General features: G+C 46.9%; 4 protein-coding genes; 3 read left to right on the top strand and 1 right to left on the bottom strand.

Annotated features, from left to right (window-relative positions):
• Nucleotides 1–1,021: 1,021 nt before the first annotated feature.
• On the bottom strand, nucleotides 1,022–4,162 carry GSTUM_00002231001 (uncharacterized protein; the record flags this gene model as incomplete). XM_002836003.2 has 10 exons in its annotated part: nucleotides 1,022–1,713; nucleotides 1,774–1,890; nucleotides 1,956–2,323; nucleotides 2,489–2,625; nucleotides 2,693–2,905; nucleotides 2,991–3,346; nucleotides 3,449–3,607; nucleotides 3,666–3,875; nucleotides 3,926–4,046; nucleotides 4,107–4,162. 10 exons carry the CDS (start codon nucleotides 4,160–4,162, stop codon nucleotides 1,534–1,536), a joined length of 1,917 nt encoding a protein of 638 aa, XP_002836049.1. The 3' UTR covers nucleotides 1,022–1,533.
• A 1,308-nt stretch (nucleotides 4,163–5,470) lies between these two features.
• Nucleotides 5,471–6,418, top strand: GSTUM_00002230001 (uncharacterized protein; the record flags this gene model as incomplete). XM_002836002.2 has 2 exons in its annotated part: nucleotides 5,471–5,665; nucleotides 5,734–6,418. 2 exons carry the CDS (start codon nucleotides 5,471–5,473, stop codon nucleotides 6,358–6,360), a joined length of 822 nt encoding a protein of 273 aa, XP_002836048.1. The 3' UTR covers nucleotides 6,361–6,418.
• Nucleotides 6,419–7,575: 1,157 nt separating this feature from the next.
• Nucleotides 7,576–9,860, top strand: GSTUM_00002229001 (uncharacterized protein). XM_002836001.2 has 5 exons: nucleotides 7,576–8,091; nucleotides 8,157–8,182; nucleotides 8,236–8,533; nucleotides 8,593–9,224; nucleotides 9,295–9,860. Exons 1-5 carry the CDS (start codon nucleotides 7,813–7,815, stop codon nucleotides 9,584–9,586), a joined length of 1,527 nt encoding a protein of 508 aa, XP_002836047.1. The 5' UTR covers nucleotides 7,576–7,812; the 3' UTR covers nucleotides 9,587–9,860.
• Nucleotides 9,861–10,515: 655 nt separating this feature from the next.
• Nucleotides 10,516–12,758, top strand: GSTUM_00002228001 (uncharacterized protein). XM_002836000.2 has 11 exons: nucleotides 10,516–10,867; nucleotides 10,924–10,948; nucleotides 11,022–11,040; nucleotides 11,115–11,132; nucleotides 11,200–11,278; nucleotides 11,365–11,387; nucleotides 11,554–11,612; nucleotides 11,702–12,110; nucleotides 12,176–12,357; nucleotides 12,414–12,471; nucleotides 12,539–12,758. Exons 1-10 carry the CDS (start codon nucleotides 10,804–10,806, stop codon nucleotides 12,466–12,468), a joined length of 933 nt encoding a protein of 310 aa, XP_002836046.1. The 5' UTR covers nucleotides 10,516–10,803; the 3' UTR covers nucleotides 12,469–12,471; nucleotides 12,539–12,758.
• Nucleotides 12,759–14,022: the final 1,264 nt, after the last annotated feature.

The raw sequence follows: 14,022 nt of genomic DNA, 5'->3' as shown, positions 1-14,022 counted from the left end.
TCTCCAAAAGCCTCCCGATGGCCAATTCATCACCGCGGGTGGCGGCAGAGTGCATGGCGCTCTCGCCATACTTTACCATGAGCTCCTCGCTGCGGCAGATGCTATCGTATAATGGCAATTGTAGCAGCACCTTGAGTGCACGGTTCGCGCTTAGGAGGGACTTCAAGTCTGGTGTGGATAACTCCTGGGAGATTTGTAGGATTAGCTCATTCGGGAAGTGGGGCAGTGGCATGGTCGTGGTGGTTAAGATTGTTATGATGGCGGTGGAGTTGCAGGTGGTCGAGTGAATTCTTGTGAAGGGCTTTTGTTGGTCTGGCTGATAAGAGGATAGTGGGGTACCGGTAAGTTACGGTAGCCTAGGGGGTTTTGCCCGGTTTAGGCTTCCTTGGCTTGGTGTCACCTGTTTCATCAGGCTTGGCATGGCTGGGACTACTACTGGTATCGTAGTTTGCTAGTCTAAGCCAAGCCGGGCAAGGTGATACCAGTATGATATGTACCGGTACGGAAAAGTAGAATACTTGTATGATACTCGTACTAGGGAGGTTCGAAGTTCTCGGGACATGGAAGGTACAGGTGTTTCGATAGAGGCATATCTCTTGGAAAATACGGTATCATACATGGTAAACCTTTTGGCGAGTAGGTACACAGCATACTAGGTCTAGAGGTACAGTACAGTACTTTGTTCCTAATGCTAGGCAGAAGAGAGTAAAGAGGAAAATATTTTTCATAGCAGTGCCAACCGTCCTATTCCTTTCTGGCCAGATGATGGCACCCAGAATGCTTGGAAAGCTCAGCGGATACACCTGTCATAATGGCAGTTTGATGCTGGCGACATTCAAAATGGTACACCTGTATTTGTGCAGTATTGTGTACTCAGGTTGAGGTGTACTGAGAACTTCGAACCTCTCTACTATACTTTAACAGTCGATTTGCAAGCACTGTACTAGTGTCATAGGCCACCCCATCTTAGCACGACAACCTAACTAGTTGGCACTAGTCACAAGGATGATATCATATGATGTGATACTGGTAAAAGTGCCCTGGGGGGCTTGGTTGTGTTCCCTACTAACATATACTATTCCTTTCTCTTAACAAAAGAAACTGGGTATGATATTGTAGCGCACAAAGTACAGTACAAAGGATGCTTGACGAACATAAACCTGCGAAATCTTACTCCATTCCACCAGCTAGCCAACCCCCCAGCCAATTAGCCCCCGCGCCAATCATTTCCTCGTCATATTGCTAGCATTTACTACGTGGAAAAGAAAGAAATTCGTGAATACCCCCCCGCACAAACTCCACTGCAGTATGGTGTCTTCCAGGGGGGAGCGGGTGATCAAGCAAAAAAAGGAGAACATGATTTGTAAGGAAGGGAAATTCGACAAATCTTCTACAGAACAGAACAGAAACGCCACATGAGACTTTGAATTCTATTATCGTATCGTAATCGGTAGGACTTGATTAAAAAGTTGATCACAGTACACGCACATGTTATCATCATACTCAGCTTCTCATCACTTAATTAAATTTTGGTTAGACGCCGCCAGCTTTGGCCAAGGCAGCGCGTTGCCTGTTCAACCAACTATGTGGTGTATCGCCTTTCCTCTCGAGCGCGACGCTGTTCATCTGCAGTCTAGTGGCCTGGTCGTACCAGGCTGACGCGATCATTTTGTTCTCCCTCTCGAGGATTTCGAGCTCGGCGCGTCTCTTCCTCTATTTGGGGAGTCAATAATCTATGTGGACTTATTATCGGATGAAAAAAGGGAAACAAACATCACTCTCAGCGAGCTGCTCCTCCTTGGATTTTGTGGTTGCGTCTGGGGTAGTGGATTCGGCCGTGTCGACCTTCTCTTTGAGGTCCCTGATAATGACATTCTGCTTTTTGATATGCTGTGGTAGTGGTTCCGTGTTAAGAATAATCTTCGCCAGGAAGGAGGGATGGGAAGATGAAGTACCTCGCGAGCCTTGAACATCTTTTCCCTCTGGTCTTCCAACTTCCCTTGGAGCTGTAAAACACGCTTCTCAAGAGCCGCATCTCGACCTTCAGCGGTGCCCTGGAAGGTGGCAATAGTAGCTCTAAGTTCGCTATTGGATTTTTCATTCTCCAAGATGATATCCTTTTGTTCGGAGAGCTTCTTGGAAACTTCATCCTTTTCTAACAAGACGGTACTGAGAAGAGTCTTCTTTTGGTCGATCTCAGTCTCAAGACCGCTTATTTTGTGCTGGGCCTCCTCGTGCTTCCCGCGAAGCTCGATAAGCTCCTGGGAATTTATAATCTTAAGTTCGGCCAGCGCCTCCACTTTGTCCTTCCCGACTAGGTTCACTTTTGAATCGGGGTCACTCAGAATTAGCTCCCGAACCATCTTTGCGATGTACAGAGTGGTAAGGGTAAAAACAGCAGTGATGCAGAGAAATATTGGTAGAGTAGAATGGGGAAACGTTGTGGTGTGAGAAGGATGAAGTGTGGGGGGTGTTAAGGAGTACAAACAATCAGATTTTGCGGTGGTAAGTTCCTTCTTCGTCACCGAAAGCTCGGCATCAACTTCAGCAAATTTCCGTTTCAGGTCAATCAGTTGCTCTTCCGCACCAACAAGGTTTTGTCGTAGTTTGAGCATGACCTCGGACCTAAAAGAAAAATGGTTGTCAATCAGTACGTAGAGCCTATGATACGATATCAAATGGGACCACAAACCCTTCAGTAAAGGAACCACCATTAATTGCAGCTAGTTGTGCTTCCAGGATAAGCTTTCCGGTATGTGCTTGCAAGTAATCCTGCTCAAGTTTGTCCTTCGCTTTAGTGGCATCATCTAGCATATGTTGTAACATAACATTGTCTGCATCTGTACCACTAGTTCCTTCCTTTAGTTGAGACAATTCGCTCTCTAACCGAGATATCTGGAGCTTCCTATTATGTGCATCATTTTGGCTCAGGTTAGGAAGGCGGTTGCTCGCCTAACACGGCAATGTAGGGAAGATAGTATCCTACTTACAGATCAGTTTTGGTCTTCGTGCTATAGGTTAACTCCGAATCCAGATCCCCGTTGGTCTCCTCAACGGTTTTACTTATTACACCAGTCTCAAGCTCACGGACCTTCTCCTCGAGGTTCTGTATACGCTCCATATCCTTGCTCTTCTGGCCCTCGGCACCGGCAGCTTTTTCTCTGAGCGTATTCCGGTCAATCTCTAAGATAGTTTTCGCTCGTAGCAGGTCGGCGTACTCGGCTTCAACCTTGTCAATTTGCTTTTTGTATTGGTCGAGAGTCCGCTTGAGACCAGGTACCTGCTTCGAGCTCTCATGGCCAGCGCGGAGATCTTGCTTCATTTGAGTATTTTGCTGTTCCAGTGCCTAGAAGATTCAGAGCAAAACAGCGTGTGAGGAAACAGCTCAGGGATAGTTTGTGATGTAAAGGACTGTGATCGCAAAGAGAGAGAAAAGGACCGTATTCACCTTGATCTCCCTCTCCATTTCCCCCATACCTTCCAGTTTCTTCCGGTATTTTTCTGCCACATTTTGACTCTTTTTAAGTTTATCTATGGTGTGGTTGGCTTCATCAAGATCGTCCTTGTACTTAATTGCAGCTTCTGCCTTTGGGAACAAGTTTTCAACCTATATTCCAAAAACATTAGCGCAAAGGATTATCTCAGTGACCCAGAACGTTTATTACCCGTCTGTTAAGGCCTGATATAGTACCCTCAAGCTGTCCGATAGTTGATTCTTTTTCGGCAATGACATCCTCGAGTTTTTGTACATCGCTCTGGAGCTGGTCAAGCTGAGACCTCATGATGGGATCCGTGCGATTTGCATATCCCCCTCTATCCACCACACTGCTCGATAATTGATCTTGAAGCACAAGTAAATGTGATTGACTTTCTTCCTGGCAACCGAGTTAGTTTAGCCGTTTTTGAAATTAGTGTTTTAACTCACAAAATCATTCTGCAAACTTGCTAGACGCTTTTCAAGAGACTTGTTTTGGGCCTTGACAGCCTCATTATCAGCGACTAATCGTGCCATTTCTTCCTCCATGCGAAAGTGGTCGCTGTCATTTCTGCACAAAATTTTGAATTAGACAACAAGTAGAAAGGTGCTGAAGACACGCAGTTCTGACCTCGGCTGCTCAGAGGCGATGTCGGGGGAGTCTTCACCCCCGCCAGCCTCCATCATCTAATATCAGACAGTACAATTAGCTGTCCTGATAGATTAACAAAACAAACTCATAACGTGCTTAGAACACCAAACCTCACTAATGACACCCATCAATTCCGTCTGCGAACTCGGGCTCAGCTCCTGAATATATTGAATATACTCTTCTCGCTTCTCGCTCTGCACAGCCGATGCGACAACGATTTTGGCAAGCTATATCCCATCGGCGGTCGGCAACAATTTGATAGCTGGGAGTCTCTGAAACCAACCTTGATACTCTCTTCTACATTTCCATCCTTCGCAATAAGTGTAAGGTTTGGTGGAGGACTGGGTAATCGGTGGCCAAGGTTCTCGGTATAATACTTTGCCAGCTCCTTGTGCAGTCGTTTCACTAATTAAGGCCTCGAGAAGTCACCATGTCAGTCATACTAAATGTGTCGCCTCGAGATGTGGGAACCTATGCGCAGATCCTACACTTGTGGAATTTTATGACCCAATGAGCATCTGTACTTGCTCTTCCTGCTCCATCAGAGCTTGAGGCCGTAGACCTGAAGTAATATGGGTCGATAGCCACTAATCTGCAATTAACCTTTCAAGTCCTAGTTCTCAAGCTTTTGGTGGTAGGATGATCTTCCGGAAACATACGTAGAACCTTCGTTATGACGGATCCGTCACTAAGCTCTCGTAAACTTGAGATCTTCCGCTCGATGGGGCACGCGTTGATCTGGCCGCATGATTATGATCAGATTTTTTTAACGCTTTACGATTTCCTTGTCTTCCATCGTACACGCGTTTAAATAAAGGTAGCGGGGGATCCACTTACCCAGTCAACCAACGCCGCCGCAACTGCCCGCTCGTTACTCATTATTACTTTGCTGTTGCTCCCGAGGCGAGCCGCTGTGTTGTTCGATGTTTTGGTCATTAGGCAGGTCGCCTTCTGTCAGAGGAGCGGATACACCCTTGGGAAGGGAAAGATGTTGTAGACTCTATCGCATGCACAGTCCCGAGAAATCTAGTATGATACGCGATCCGAAGGTGGGGGGGTGCTAGGTGGTTAGATTAGGCCGTCGGGATTTGCTGAGACGGAAATTAGGAGAAAGGAAAAGGCACAGTTGCGGTCGGGTTTCACCCTTAAAAAGAGTGCAGTATCACGTGAAGCGCTAGACCCTGCCATTCCCGCCGCTGGGGAGCTTTTTCGGCTTGAGCCTCTTGCCTCAGCCAATTCCACGTTTGAGACAATCAAAGGCAGCATCTTATCGCCCTACCGCACCATCACCCACCCGCACCCCGCCAGCCAATTTCATCATACCCTCCCTTCCAAAGATCACCATGTCCCTAGTGGTGCAGGTGCGCTTTCCGGGGGAAACTCTCCCCCCACTTGAGGACGAGAAGAAAAACACGACCTTCAAAGTCGGCCCTGGTCTAACGCATATTTCACCTTCGACACTTATCGTCAGTAGAGCTGGAGAACTCAACATAGACCAGCGAAAGCACACCATCTGGATGGAGTCTAACAGTAAACGTGTGAGTATTTCCATGCTTGAAGTTACCAAAAGAGATGCAATCCTAATAAGAGAATTAAATACCGGTAGTATGTTGCTTCTCAAAATGATGCCATCATAGCTACAGTTCTTCGGTCTACCGCGGACTCTTACATCTGTGCCATCCCCTCCTCAAATTCACCAGTCCCATCGGCAAGCCAGGCGGTATTACCTCACCTCGCGTTTCCTCAAGCAACGAAGAAAACTCGACCCGTGCTTCATCAAGGCTCAGTTGTCTATGCCCGCATAAGCCTCGCAAACAAGCATATAGATCCCGAACTAGAATGTTACGATGCTGACAGCGGCAAATCTGAGGGGTTTGGGGAACTGAAGGGAGGTTTTGTCTTCGGAGTTAGTCTAGGAATGGCCAGGAGGCTACTTGGAGATGCGAAGAAAACCAGGCTGCTCAGGGTGAGGGAAAGAAAGGCGGAAGCGGGGAGAAAGGGGGAAGAATACCAGGATGTCGGAGTCGATATGAGCTCCGGAAGGGAAGTGTTGGAGGAATTGGGCGAGAGTCTGTCATTCGAGCTTGCCGTTGGGAGAAACGGGAGGATTTGGGTACATAGTGGAGATCCCAAGACGACGCTCTGTGTAATGAGATGTATTCAGCAGAGCGAGTTCCTCACTGGAAAAGAGCAACGTCAACTGGTCAAAGAGGCCCTCAAAGCTCTTGGATAGTAACCCGCTATTACTCCATCTACTTTAAAACCAATCTTATGGATTATGGTGCCAGTAACCGGGAACTCGAGCGCCTCGATACCTGTTTTCACGATTCCATTTTCATATCTAGGGTGTGGCAGTGGTTTGGTTGACGCCAATTTATCATCGGCGCCATGGTATATACTGCCATACTTGTACGATAACCAATGGCACTGCCCGAGTGTTAAGTTATATAGCGTAGGAGCCGATATTCACCACGTTATTCCTGGCGAGTACTGGGGCGGCTAGGACGTGGTACCAGTGCTATGGCAACTATCTATACGATTTCGTGGGATATAATACTACGGTAGTGACTTGTCATAGTAGGAACAGAATGTTTCCCTGTGTGAAATATCGCACCCGCCCTTGAAAAGAAAAGCGAGTCCTTAAGTTATAAGTGGAATGAGGTTGAATGCCATGCTGTGCCTTGGGCTGGTTTACCTCTGAAAGATGATATGAGGACTTCACGAGTTACTTGTACAGTGCCGGACAACAAAAATCAACCCCCCAACCAACCTGAAATATGGCCAACTTCAAACTCCCCTCACAACCCCTTAGCCCATTTGTGTGAGAGGAGAGCTGCCAAATTAACACTTCCCAAGCTAACAACTCATCTGGAGCAATATCTCGGTGGTGCTACACCCAATGAGGCAGTATAAACCGGTCTGTGCTTACATAATATAATTATAGTCTAATCCAGGAAGAAAGTGATTGACTGCGTAAGCAAGCATGAATTCCGGGTATGATACTAGTAAGATATTTTCAGTGTCCGCCACTTTATCATAGGGTCCGGAGGTGTGACCCCATCTGCTGGTATCGGTGGCTTGGACTCCTCGGACCAAGTGCTCGAGCAAAACACGTGTATTGATCGCTTGGACAATGGAGGGTGGAAGACCGGCTTTACCGTTGCAGTAACATACCGGTAGGCGGGTTTGACGTGGTTTGTGTAAGGGTTGCTCCCGAGCCCCTGTAAATTTATTGCCGGCGTTGTTTATCATAATATCACAGTATCATAATACTTGTATCACAAAAAATAGAAGCCCCCATTCCCAATCAAGACCCAACGCCACCCCGGGAATCTGCCCTACGCCCACACTTCCGGTTAGCGCCATCCCGATATCTCACTGCGGAAAGCTAAATTTCAGCTTCCCGAAGAAGGGGGAGAAAAAGGGAAGTACCTTCAATAACCAGCACAACACAAGTCTTCTCTTTCTCTAGCTTCTTCACTTCTGCACTTGTATATCTCTATCTCCACACTCTTTCCTTACTTCCATCCTCTTCATCCCTGGCACTGACTGTGTTTGTGTCCTCCGAATGATAGCTTTATCGCCGCCGACACTCGTTTAACCTTGTTCCCAAGTTCCCGCGCAATCCCCCACGCCCGCTACCCACACGCAGAGGGAATAAAACCGTTGAGATACGGTATCAGCCATGCCTTCCCGTTCCCCTCCTATCGCTGCCTTCGAGTTTCCCTCTGGCAACGGGAATACTGTTCTCCCAACGTCTTCGGCCGCGCGCGCTCCTTCCCCCCCCAAGCCGGAGGAATACTGGCAACCTCGAGCTGCCCCTCATCACACTCATTCGCATACTCGAACTGCATCACAGGTTTTGGGGAAGATGAGGTACGGCAGGGGTAGAAGTGGAAGCGTAGCCCAGGCTGCGGGCGAGATAGCAGATTCCTTGAAGGCTCCGCTCAGCCCAAAACTTATCGTGAGTTGGGAAATTGCTCTCTGGAGTGAATAATATGCACGATATCTGACCTCCTCTCCCCACAGGCACTATGCTTGATTTGGTATTTCCCGTCTTGGGTCGTTACATTCCTTCAGCGCATCTATTTAATCCCCCAAACCGCAGGTATCTGTCTTCTGCGCTATCAAACACCTCTTCGAAAACAATACTCAATTCGTTCCCTCAGCCCGTAACCCTCACAGTCGTTCAATTCGCATTCGTCTCATCATGGTGCATCCTACTCTCAGTTTTCGCAAAATTCACTATGTTACGATCGGCACCCGGTCTTGCTGGCGGACTGAGATTTCCTACAAGAGCTGTGATTGCAACTACCGCACCGTTAGCCATATTTCAAGTAGGAGGACATGTTGCAAGTAGCATTGCGACCCAAAAGATTCCAGTGAGCTTAGTACATACAATCAAGGTCTGTTCTCGCTTCATCCAAACCTTAAATGTCATGAGGCTGAGTGATTATCTTTGCAGGGAATGTCACCTTTATTCACCGTGTTTGCCTACCGTCTTCTCTTCAAAATCAACTACTCGAGGGCGACCTACATATCCCTTCTCCCTCTCACCATTGGTGTCATGCTGGCCTGTTCTGTTGAGTTTCATGGTAATTTGTGGGGAATCACCTGTGCGTTCATTGGGGCGATCATTTTCGTGTCGCAAAACATTTTTTCGAAAAAATTGTTTAACGAGTCGTCGTCAACTGGTGCGGATCCCTCAGTCCCACCTCATAAGAGGAAGTTAGACAAACTCAACTTGCTATGTTATTCATCCGGAATGGCCTTTCTACTTACATTACCCCTCTGGTTTTATTCTGAGGGGTTTCAGCTTCTTCAGATCTATACACGTGAGGGGAAAATCCCACTGTTGGATCGAATTGGGAAACACGGAGAGGAACCACTGGCAGGACATGAACTTGTGATGCAGTTTATATTCAATGGGACAGTCCACTTTGGCCAGAACATAATTGCCTTTGTATTGTTGAGTCTTGTCAGCCCAGTCACCTACAGCGTTGCAAGTTTGATCAAGCGGATATTCGTGATTGTTATGGCAATTGTGTGGTTTGGTAACAAGACTACAACTGTACAGGCTGTTGGTATTTCATTGACGTAAGCAATCCGATTCTTTTGACAGGAGGCTGGAGGGTTAGCCTGGTCTGCTAATGAAATTGGCGCACAGGTTCTTTGGCCTATATCTCTACGATAGAGCCGGAGACGTTGCGAGAGGTGAGCGTAGGGTCCTTATGGAGCAAACAAAAGCCCTTGAGCCGCTTCTTCCCATCACCGCAAGGAGTGGAAAACAATCACCGCTACCTGGGAGATTTCTCCGCCCAAATGGAGCGAACGGCTATGCAGTAGGCTTAGGAGAGAAGGCAGGGAATGGGCAAGTTGCCGGCAACTCTGCCTGGCTCGCTCCGGGAGCAAGACAAGAAGATACATGGCGGCCAAGGGAAACGGCTGTCGGTGCATAGCTGTCTTCCTCCCTTTCGTTCTTTTTCGCTTTCCCATGTCTTTGGTGGGAGTGGGGGGATATAACTATAATAGACTTCTATTTCTTGCTTGTCCCGCCTCCCTATGATTTTTTGTTAAATTATCATTACGAGAACTGATTTGTTGGTTTCTTTTTGTTCGATAGGGAAGGGAAGGGAGTTCATTGCTTTGTTGGTGTGATGTAGCTTCATTGGGGGTAAAAAGGAATGTTTGTATCATACGTGACTCAAAATCTAAAGCCAGAAACTAGATATATCTATGACCTCAACCCCTGGTGGATCGTCGCAGGTGTTATTTTCTTCCGAGCGATGTTCACCTGTTAATTGGTCTTGGATATCTGAATGTCTATCCGTCTGCAACTCACCGGTACTGTCCCGGTCCGCATTTATAATGTCTATCACATGACTCCGATGAGCTGTATTAGTTTTGGTGTGCAAGTGCTGGTACTAGTATATGGATATTCGGGGTCTCTGGGTAAAATGTCTTTGCCGGTGTGAGATTTCGGTTGTCCGGAACTTTTGCGCCAGTTATTGTGTCGGGCCCATTCAGGGTCCGGGGACGGATGCCGAGACTACCGGTACTACACCATTACTAGGTCACTATTGGGGCTCCTAATGCCCAGCAAGCCGGGGTTCAGGTACAGAAAGTTGAAAAAGAAGGGAAGGGCAAATCTGGGGACAATCGGGGTAATAAAGTATTAAGGTACCATACCCCGAACAGAATTGGGGTCTTTCCGTCGATATTTAAAGCCCTATTAATGACATTATTCGGGCTTTCGAGCGATATGCTGTGATACTCGGATCCCCCACTGCCGGTAGGCGTGAGAGGGCATGCCCAGCCCTGCCGCTTCACCAAAATCGTTGTGCATCCGACCACTGTGGGCAAGGCTACTCAACAATCTTTTCCAGCCCGAAAATATTTACTCTTCCCTCCATTCTCACCTCCCCAACAACTCATCCCCTCTACCACCCCCTTCCTTCTCTTCTCACCCTTCCTTCCCCCCATCTCTCCTGTTCGGGTTATTGTGAGCTTTTGAACCCACATCTCTGTGTAGCTCCTCGGTCGTTTGGTTTGTCGGAAGTCTCTAGCGACTTCTGCCCCTTTCGCTCCAACGACTCTTGCGGCTCCTTGCATCCTCGCACCCAGAGCTATATACAGTCCTTGGTCAGGACCCTGTTTCTCATACAAATAGTCATCGATGGCCGCCATAGATTCTACTCAGCCGCCCAAGAAGAAGCCTGTGAGCTTCTCCAATCTGCTCTGTACGTTTCCCATATCCTAGGAAAGGACGAAAAGGTGCTGACTGTGATTGTGACAGTGGGCGGTGGATTGAATATGTTTGAGTAAGTTTCCTCCCGGGTTCCTATAAATCCTATGGGACTCCCGGAGCTAATTGCTTGGTAATTTTGCGTATAGAGTCACCACATTGGGCCAAGTATGATTCAGACCCCAAGAGACCACTGAATAATGCCATGATGGCTGACATTTCCTTTTTTGATCAATGAATAGCCCTTGGAGGTTCTTAAGGTACGATTTTTTCCATTCTCAACGCGCGAATTGAGGCGAAGATAGCTAACATATTGTTCGCTTTTAGACGCATATGGCTGCCAATAGAGGTGATAACATAGTTACTGCGTTCAAGAAGACGTGGGGTCGTGGAGGAGTTTTTGGATGTGCGTTGGCTTCACCTTAGTCTAGCTTTTCCCCTCCTACCCCGTCCTGGCAAGGCTGAGGCTGATTTTCTCTTTAACCTTTACAGTCTACCAAGGGTTAATTCCATGGGTTAGTCTGCTTTCTTTCCTTCTTCCGAGGCTATCATATGTCTTAATAGCCTGTCTGTTTTCTTCGAATTTGCGTTATGTCCAAATAGCATGGCCGAGCCGCAGCCGGAGATTGCCGGGTCGAATTTAGCGATCGGAAACTGATTGTGGCGTTAATTTTCGTCTAGGCATGGATTGAAGCGTCCACTAAGGGAGCCGTCCTTATGTTTGTTGCTTCTGAAGCCGAGTAAGTGACTTTGGTAAACCAATTGATTTGTTTTGCGGATTTGAAGGGGTATTCGGGATCTGCTGCGCAAGGGCTGACACCCTGGATAGGTATCATGCTCGCACCTTTGGAGCTGGTCCATTCGCCGCTGGTATTACTGGTGGTGTAATCGGTGGTGTCGCTCAGGCATACGCTACTATGGGATTCTGCACTTGCATGAAGACTGTCGAGATTACACGTCACAAGCAAGCTTCCACTGGAGTAAAACCTCAGGGTACTTGGTCTGTGTTTGCCGATATTTACCGAAAGGAAGGTATTGCTGGGATCAACAAGGGTGTCAACGCTGTCGCTATCAGACAGATGACCAATTGGGGTAGCAGGTTTGGATTGAGCAGACTCGCGGAGCAAGGTATTCGCAAAGCGACCGGCAAGGGGGAGGGCGATAGATTGAGCGCGTGGGAGAAGATTGGAGCCAGTGTTGTTGGCGGAGGTTTAAGTGCATGGAACCAACCTATCGAGGTATAAGTGACCGAAGATCTGTGGTTGCTGTTGTAGAGAGCTGGAATACTAAATTGATGGATTAGGTTATCCGGGTGGAAATGCAAAGCAAGAAGGCGGATCCCAATCGTCCTAAGAATCTGACTGTTGCCAAAGCGGCTAAGTATATCTACGAGAACAACGGCTTGAAGGGTCTGTACCGTGGTGTCACTCCTAGAATCGGTCTCGGTGTCTGGCAAACAGTTTGCATGGTCGGTTTGGGTGATATGTGCGTTCTACTTATCCCATATTCCAAGAGATCTTCTAACATCGCTTGAAATTTAGGGCCAAAGAAGCTGTTGCAAAGCTTACTGGCGAAACCCCAACCGGAAAGCACTAGATGGTGAGAACAGTTCACAAAGGATGGCTTTGTTTTTTGTATGAGTTATCTCATATTGACCCAAGTCCAGCGGCATAGAGATTCCTGCACGTTTGTCCTTGGTAGTTTAGGTATTCTCATTTTATTCACAGCACAGCCTGGGATCCTGAAGTGGCAATGCGCCCTGATTTCTTCTTGTTTTTCCTTACCGAAACTGCTTTTAATTCTTGAACTGGATTTCCGGCTTGATTGAATGATGTTGGGATATTAGTGAGAAGGGGAGCTATAAATATAAACGATAGATTGATAAACTCAGGTACCTCCATCATGCTTATATCCCGCCCGCCCGCACGATAAGCGCTGGGTTCTACCCTGAACTGTCGTGACATTTCACAGAATCACGTTGGACTAGGTGAAGAGGGAGCAATTGCGGGGTCAATAATACCTCTCCTAATATCGCCGCTATAACACAACCTTTGGACTAAAGAACCTTATATACAGCACCGAGAGTGATATTATCGTCATTTAGCATCCAGGTGTACTCTCGCACTCCCTAGGTCTGTATATATTGAACACTATGCGGGAAGACGGCGTAGAAGTATGATACGACATCTCAGCAGCGACTCCAGTAATTATCTCAGACCACTGGATTTTTTTTCTGTGACGAGTATGATGGTTCATACAGCGCAGTGCACTCCCTTCCCTTCCCTCGAATACGGAATACCGCGGAAGGGAATAAAATTTGTAAGTTGTGTTGTGAAGTTACATTGTTCGCAGGTGGGGAATTACTTGTTGGGAATTATTAAACACGTGAACTGGCTTTCATAACGTTTTTACCTATTGATACTGAAACCAAGATGATATATGGGATGGGGATTTACAGAGGAGGCGGTAGACGTCAAGCAGTGATCGTGATCTTCTGGTCCAGGAGTTTGTAGTTTTGTGCTATCCCTGTTTGAAAGGTAGGCTTTTTCTATTTGTCCTTTTTACTGGTATATGCTATCTTCATTGTCACAGTCCATCACTTTCTGTCTACTCGTCTGCGGTTGTGCTGTTGAATCATGTAATTCATGAGTTCTCACTCGTTTTTGTATGGCTTAAAAGTGAAAATCGGTCATTAGTCGAGCAGTCCATAGAGCATGTTACCAAACAAAAGCAGTAACACCGTCAATTTTATAGACTTCCAAGTTTATCCCTGTCCTTGTTCCTAATGTCAGCCAGTATTTAGAGTCCGGCATCATCCTAGCTTCAATATATTTCTGAGAACAAATAGTGAAAGTAGGAGTGTGGGGTGAACTTTCTTGGAAAAGATACATCAGTAGTAGTACTGGTATTTTAATAATATCAAGTACGTCAAGAGGTACTAGTAAAGTAAAGGCCATGACTACATAGGGCAGCTTTAATGACAAATCCCTTACTATATTCCTTCAACCTTTCAGATAATTATGAATATTTTATCCCTTACTCCCCTGGTTGTTCCCATGTCTATAGGTACAGTCACTAGACAAACTTGAGGTCTTGATGATTCTGAGTCAGTAATTACACAACAATTTTATTAAAGTAAAGTATTATGAT

The sequence above is a fragment of the Tuber melanosporum genome, assembly GCF_000151645.1.
Source record: "Tuber melanosporum whole genome shotgun sequence assembly, scaffold_124, strain Mel28".
In the NCBI taxonomy this organism is placed as follows: Eukaryota; Fungi; Ascomycota; class Pezizomycetes; order Pezizales; family Tuberaceae; genus Tuber; species Tuber melanosporum.
Note: the sequence above shows the minus strand (reverse complement) of the source record. Positions and strands in the feature narration are given on the sequence as shown.

What these genes read in the sequence shown, in the direction of transcription:
- GSTUM_00002229001 (XM_002836001.2), top strand. Translation starts at nt 7,813, where the DNA reads ATGCCTTCCCGTTCCCCTCCTATCGCTGCCTTCGAGTTTCCCTCTGGC. An exon ending in GCTTAGTACATACAATCAAG is followed by an intron (nt 8,534 to 8,592) that starts GTCTGTTCTCGC and finishes TTATCTTTGCAG; the next exon opens with GGAATGTCACCTTTATTCAC. An exon ending in GCTGTTGGTATTTCATTGAC is followed by an intron (nt 9,225 to 9,294) that starts GTAAGCAATCCG and finishes ATTGGCGCACAG; the next exon opens with GTTCTTTGGCCTATATCTCT.
- GSTUM_00002228001 (XM_002836000.2), top strand. Translation starts at nt 10,804, where the DNA reads ATGGCCGCCATAGATTCTACTCAGCCGCCCAAGAAGAAGCCTGTGAGC. An exon ending in GAGCTTCTCCAATCTGCTCT is followed by an intron (nt 10,868 to 10,923) that starts GTACGTTTCCCA and finishes TGATTGTGACAG; the next exon opens with TGGGCGGTGGATTGAATATG. An exon ending in TTTGTTGCTTCTGAAGCCGA is followed by an intron (nt 11,613 to 11,701) that starts GTAAGTGACTTT and finishes CACCCTGGATAG; the next exon opens with GTATCATGCTCGCACCTTTG.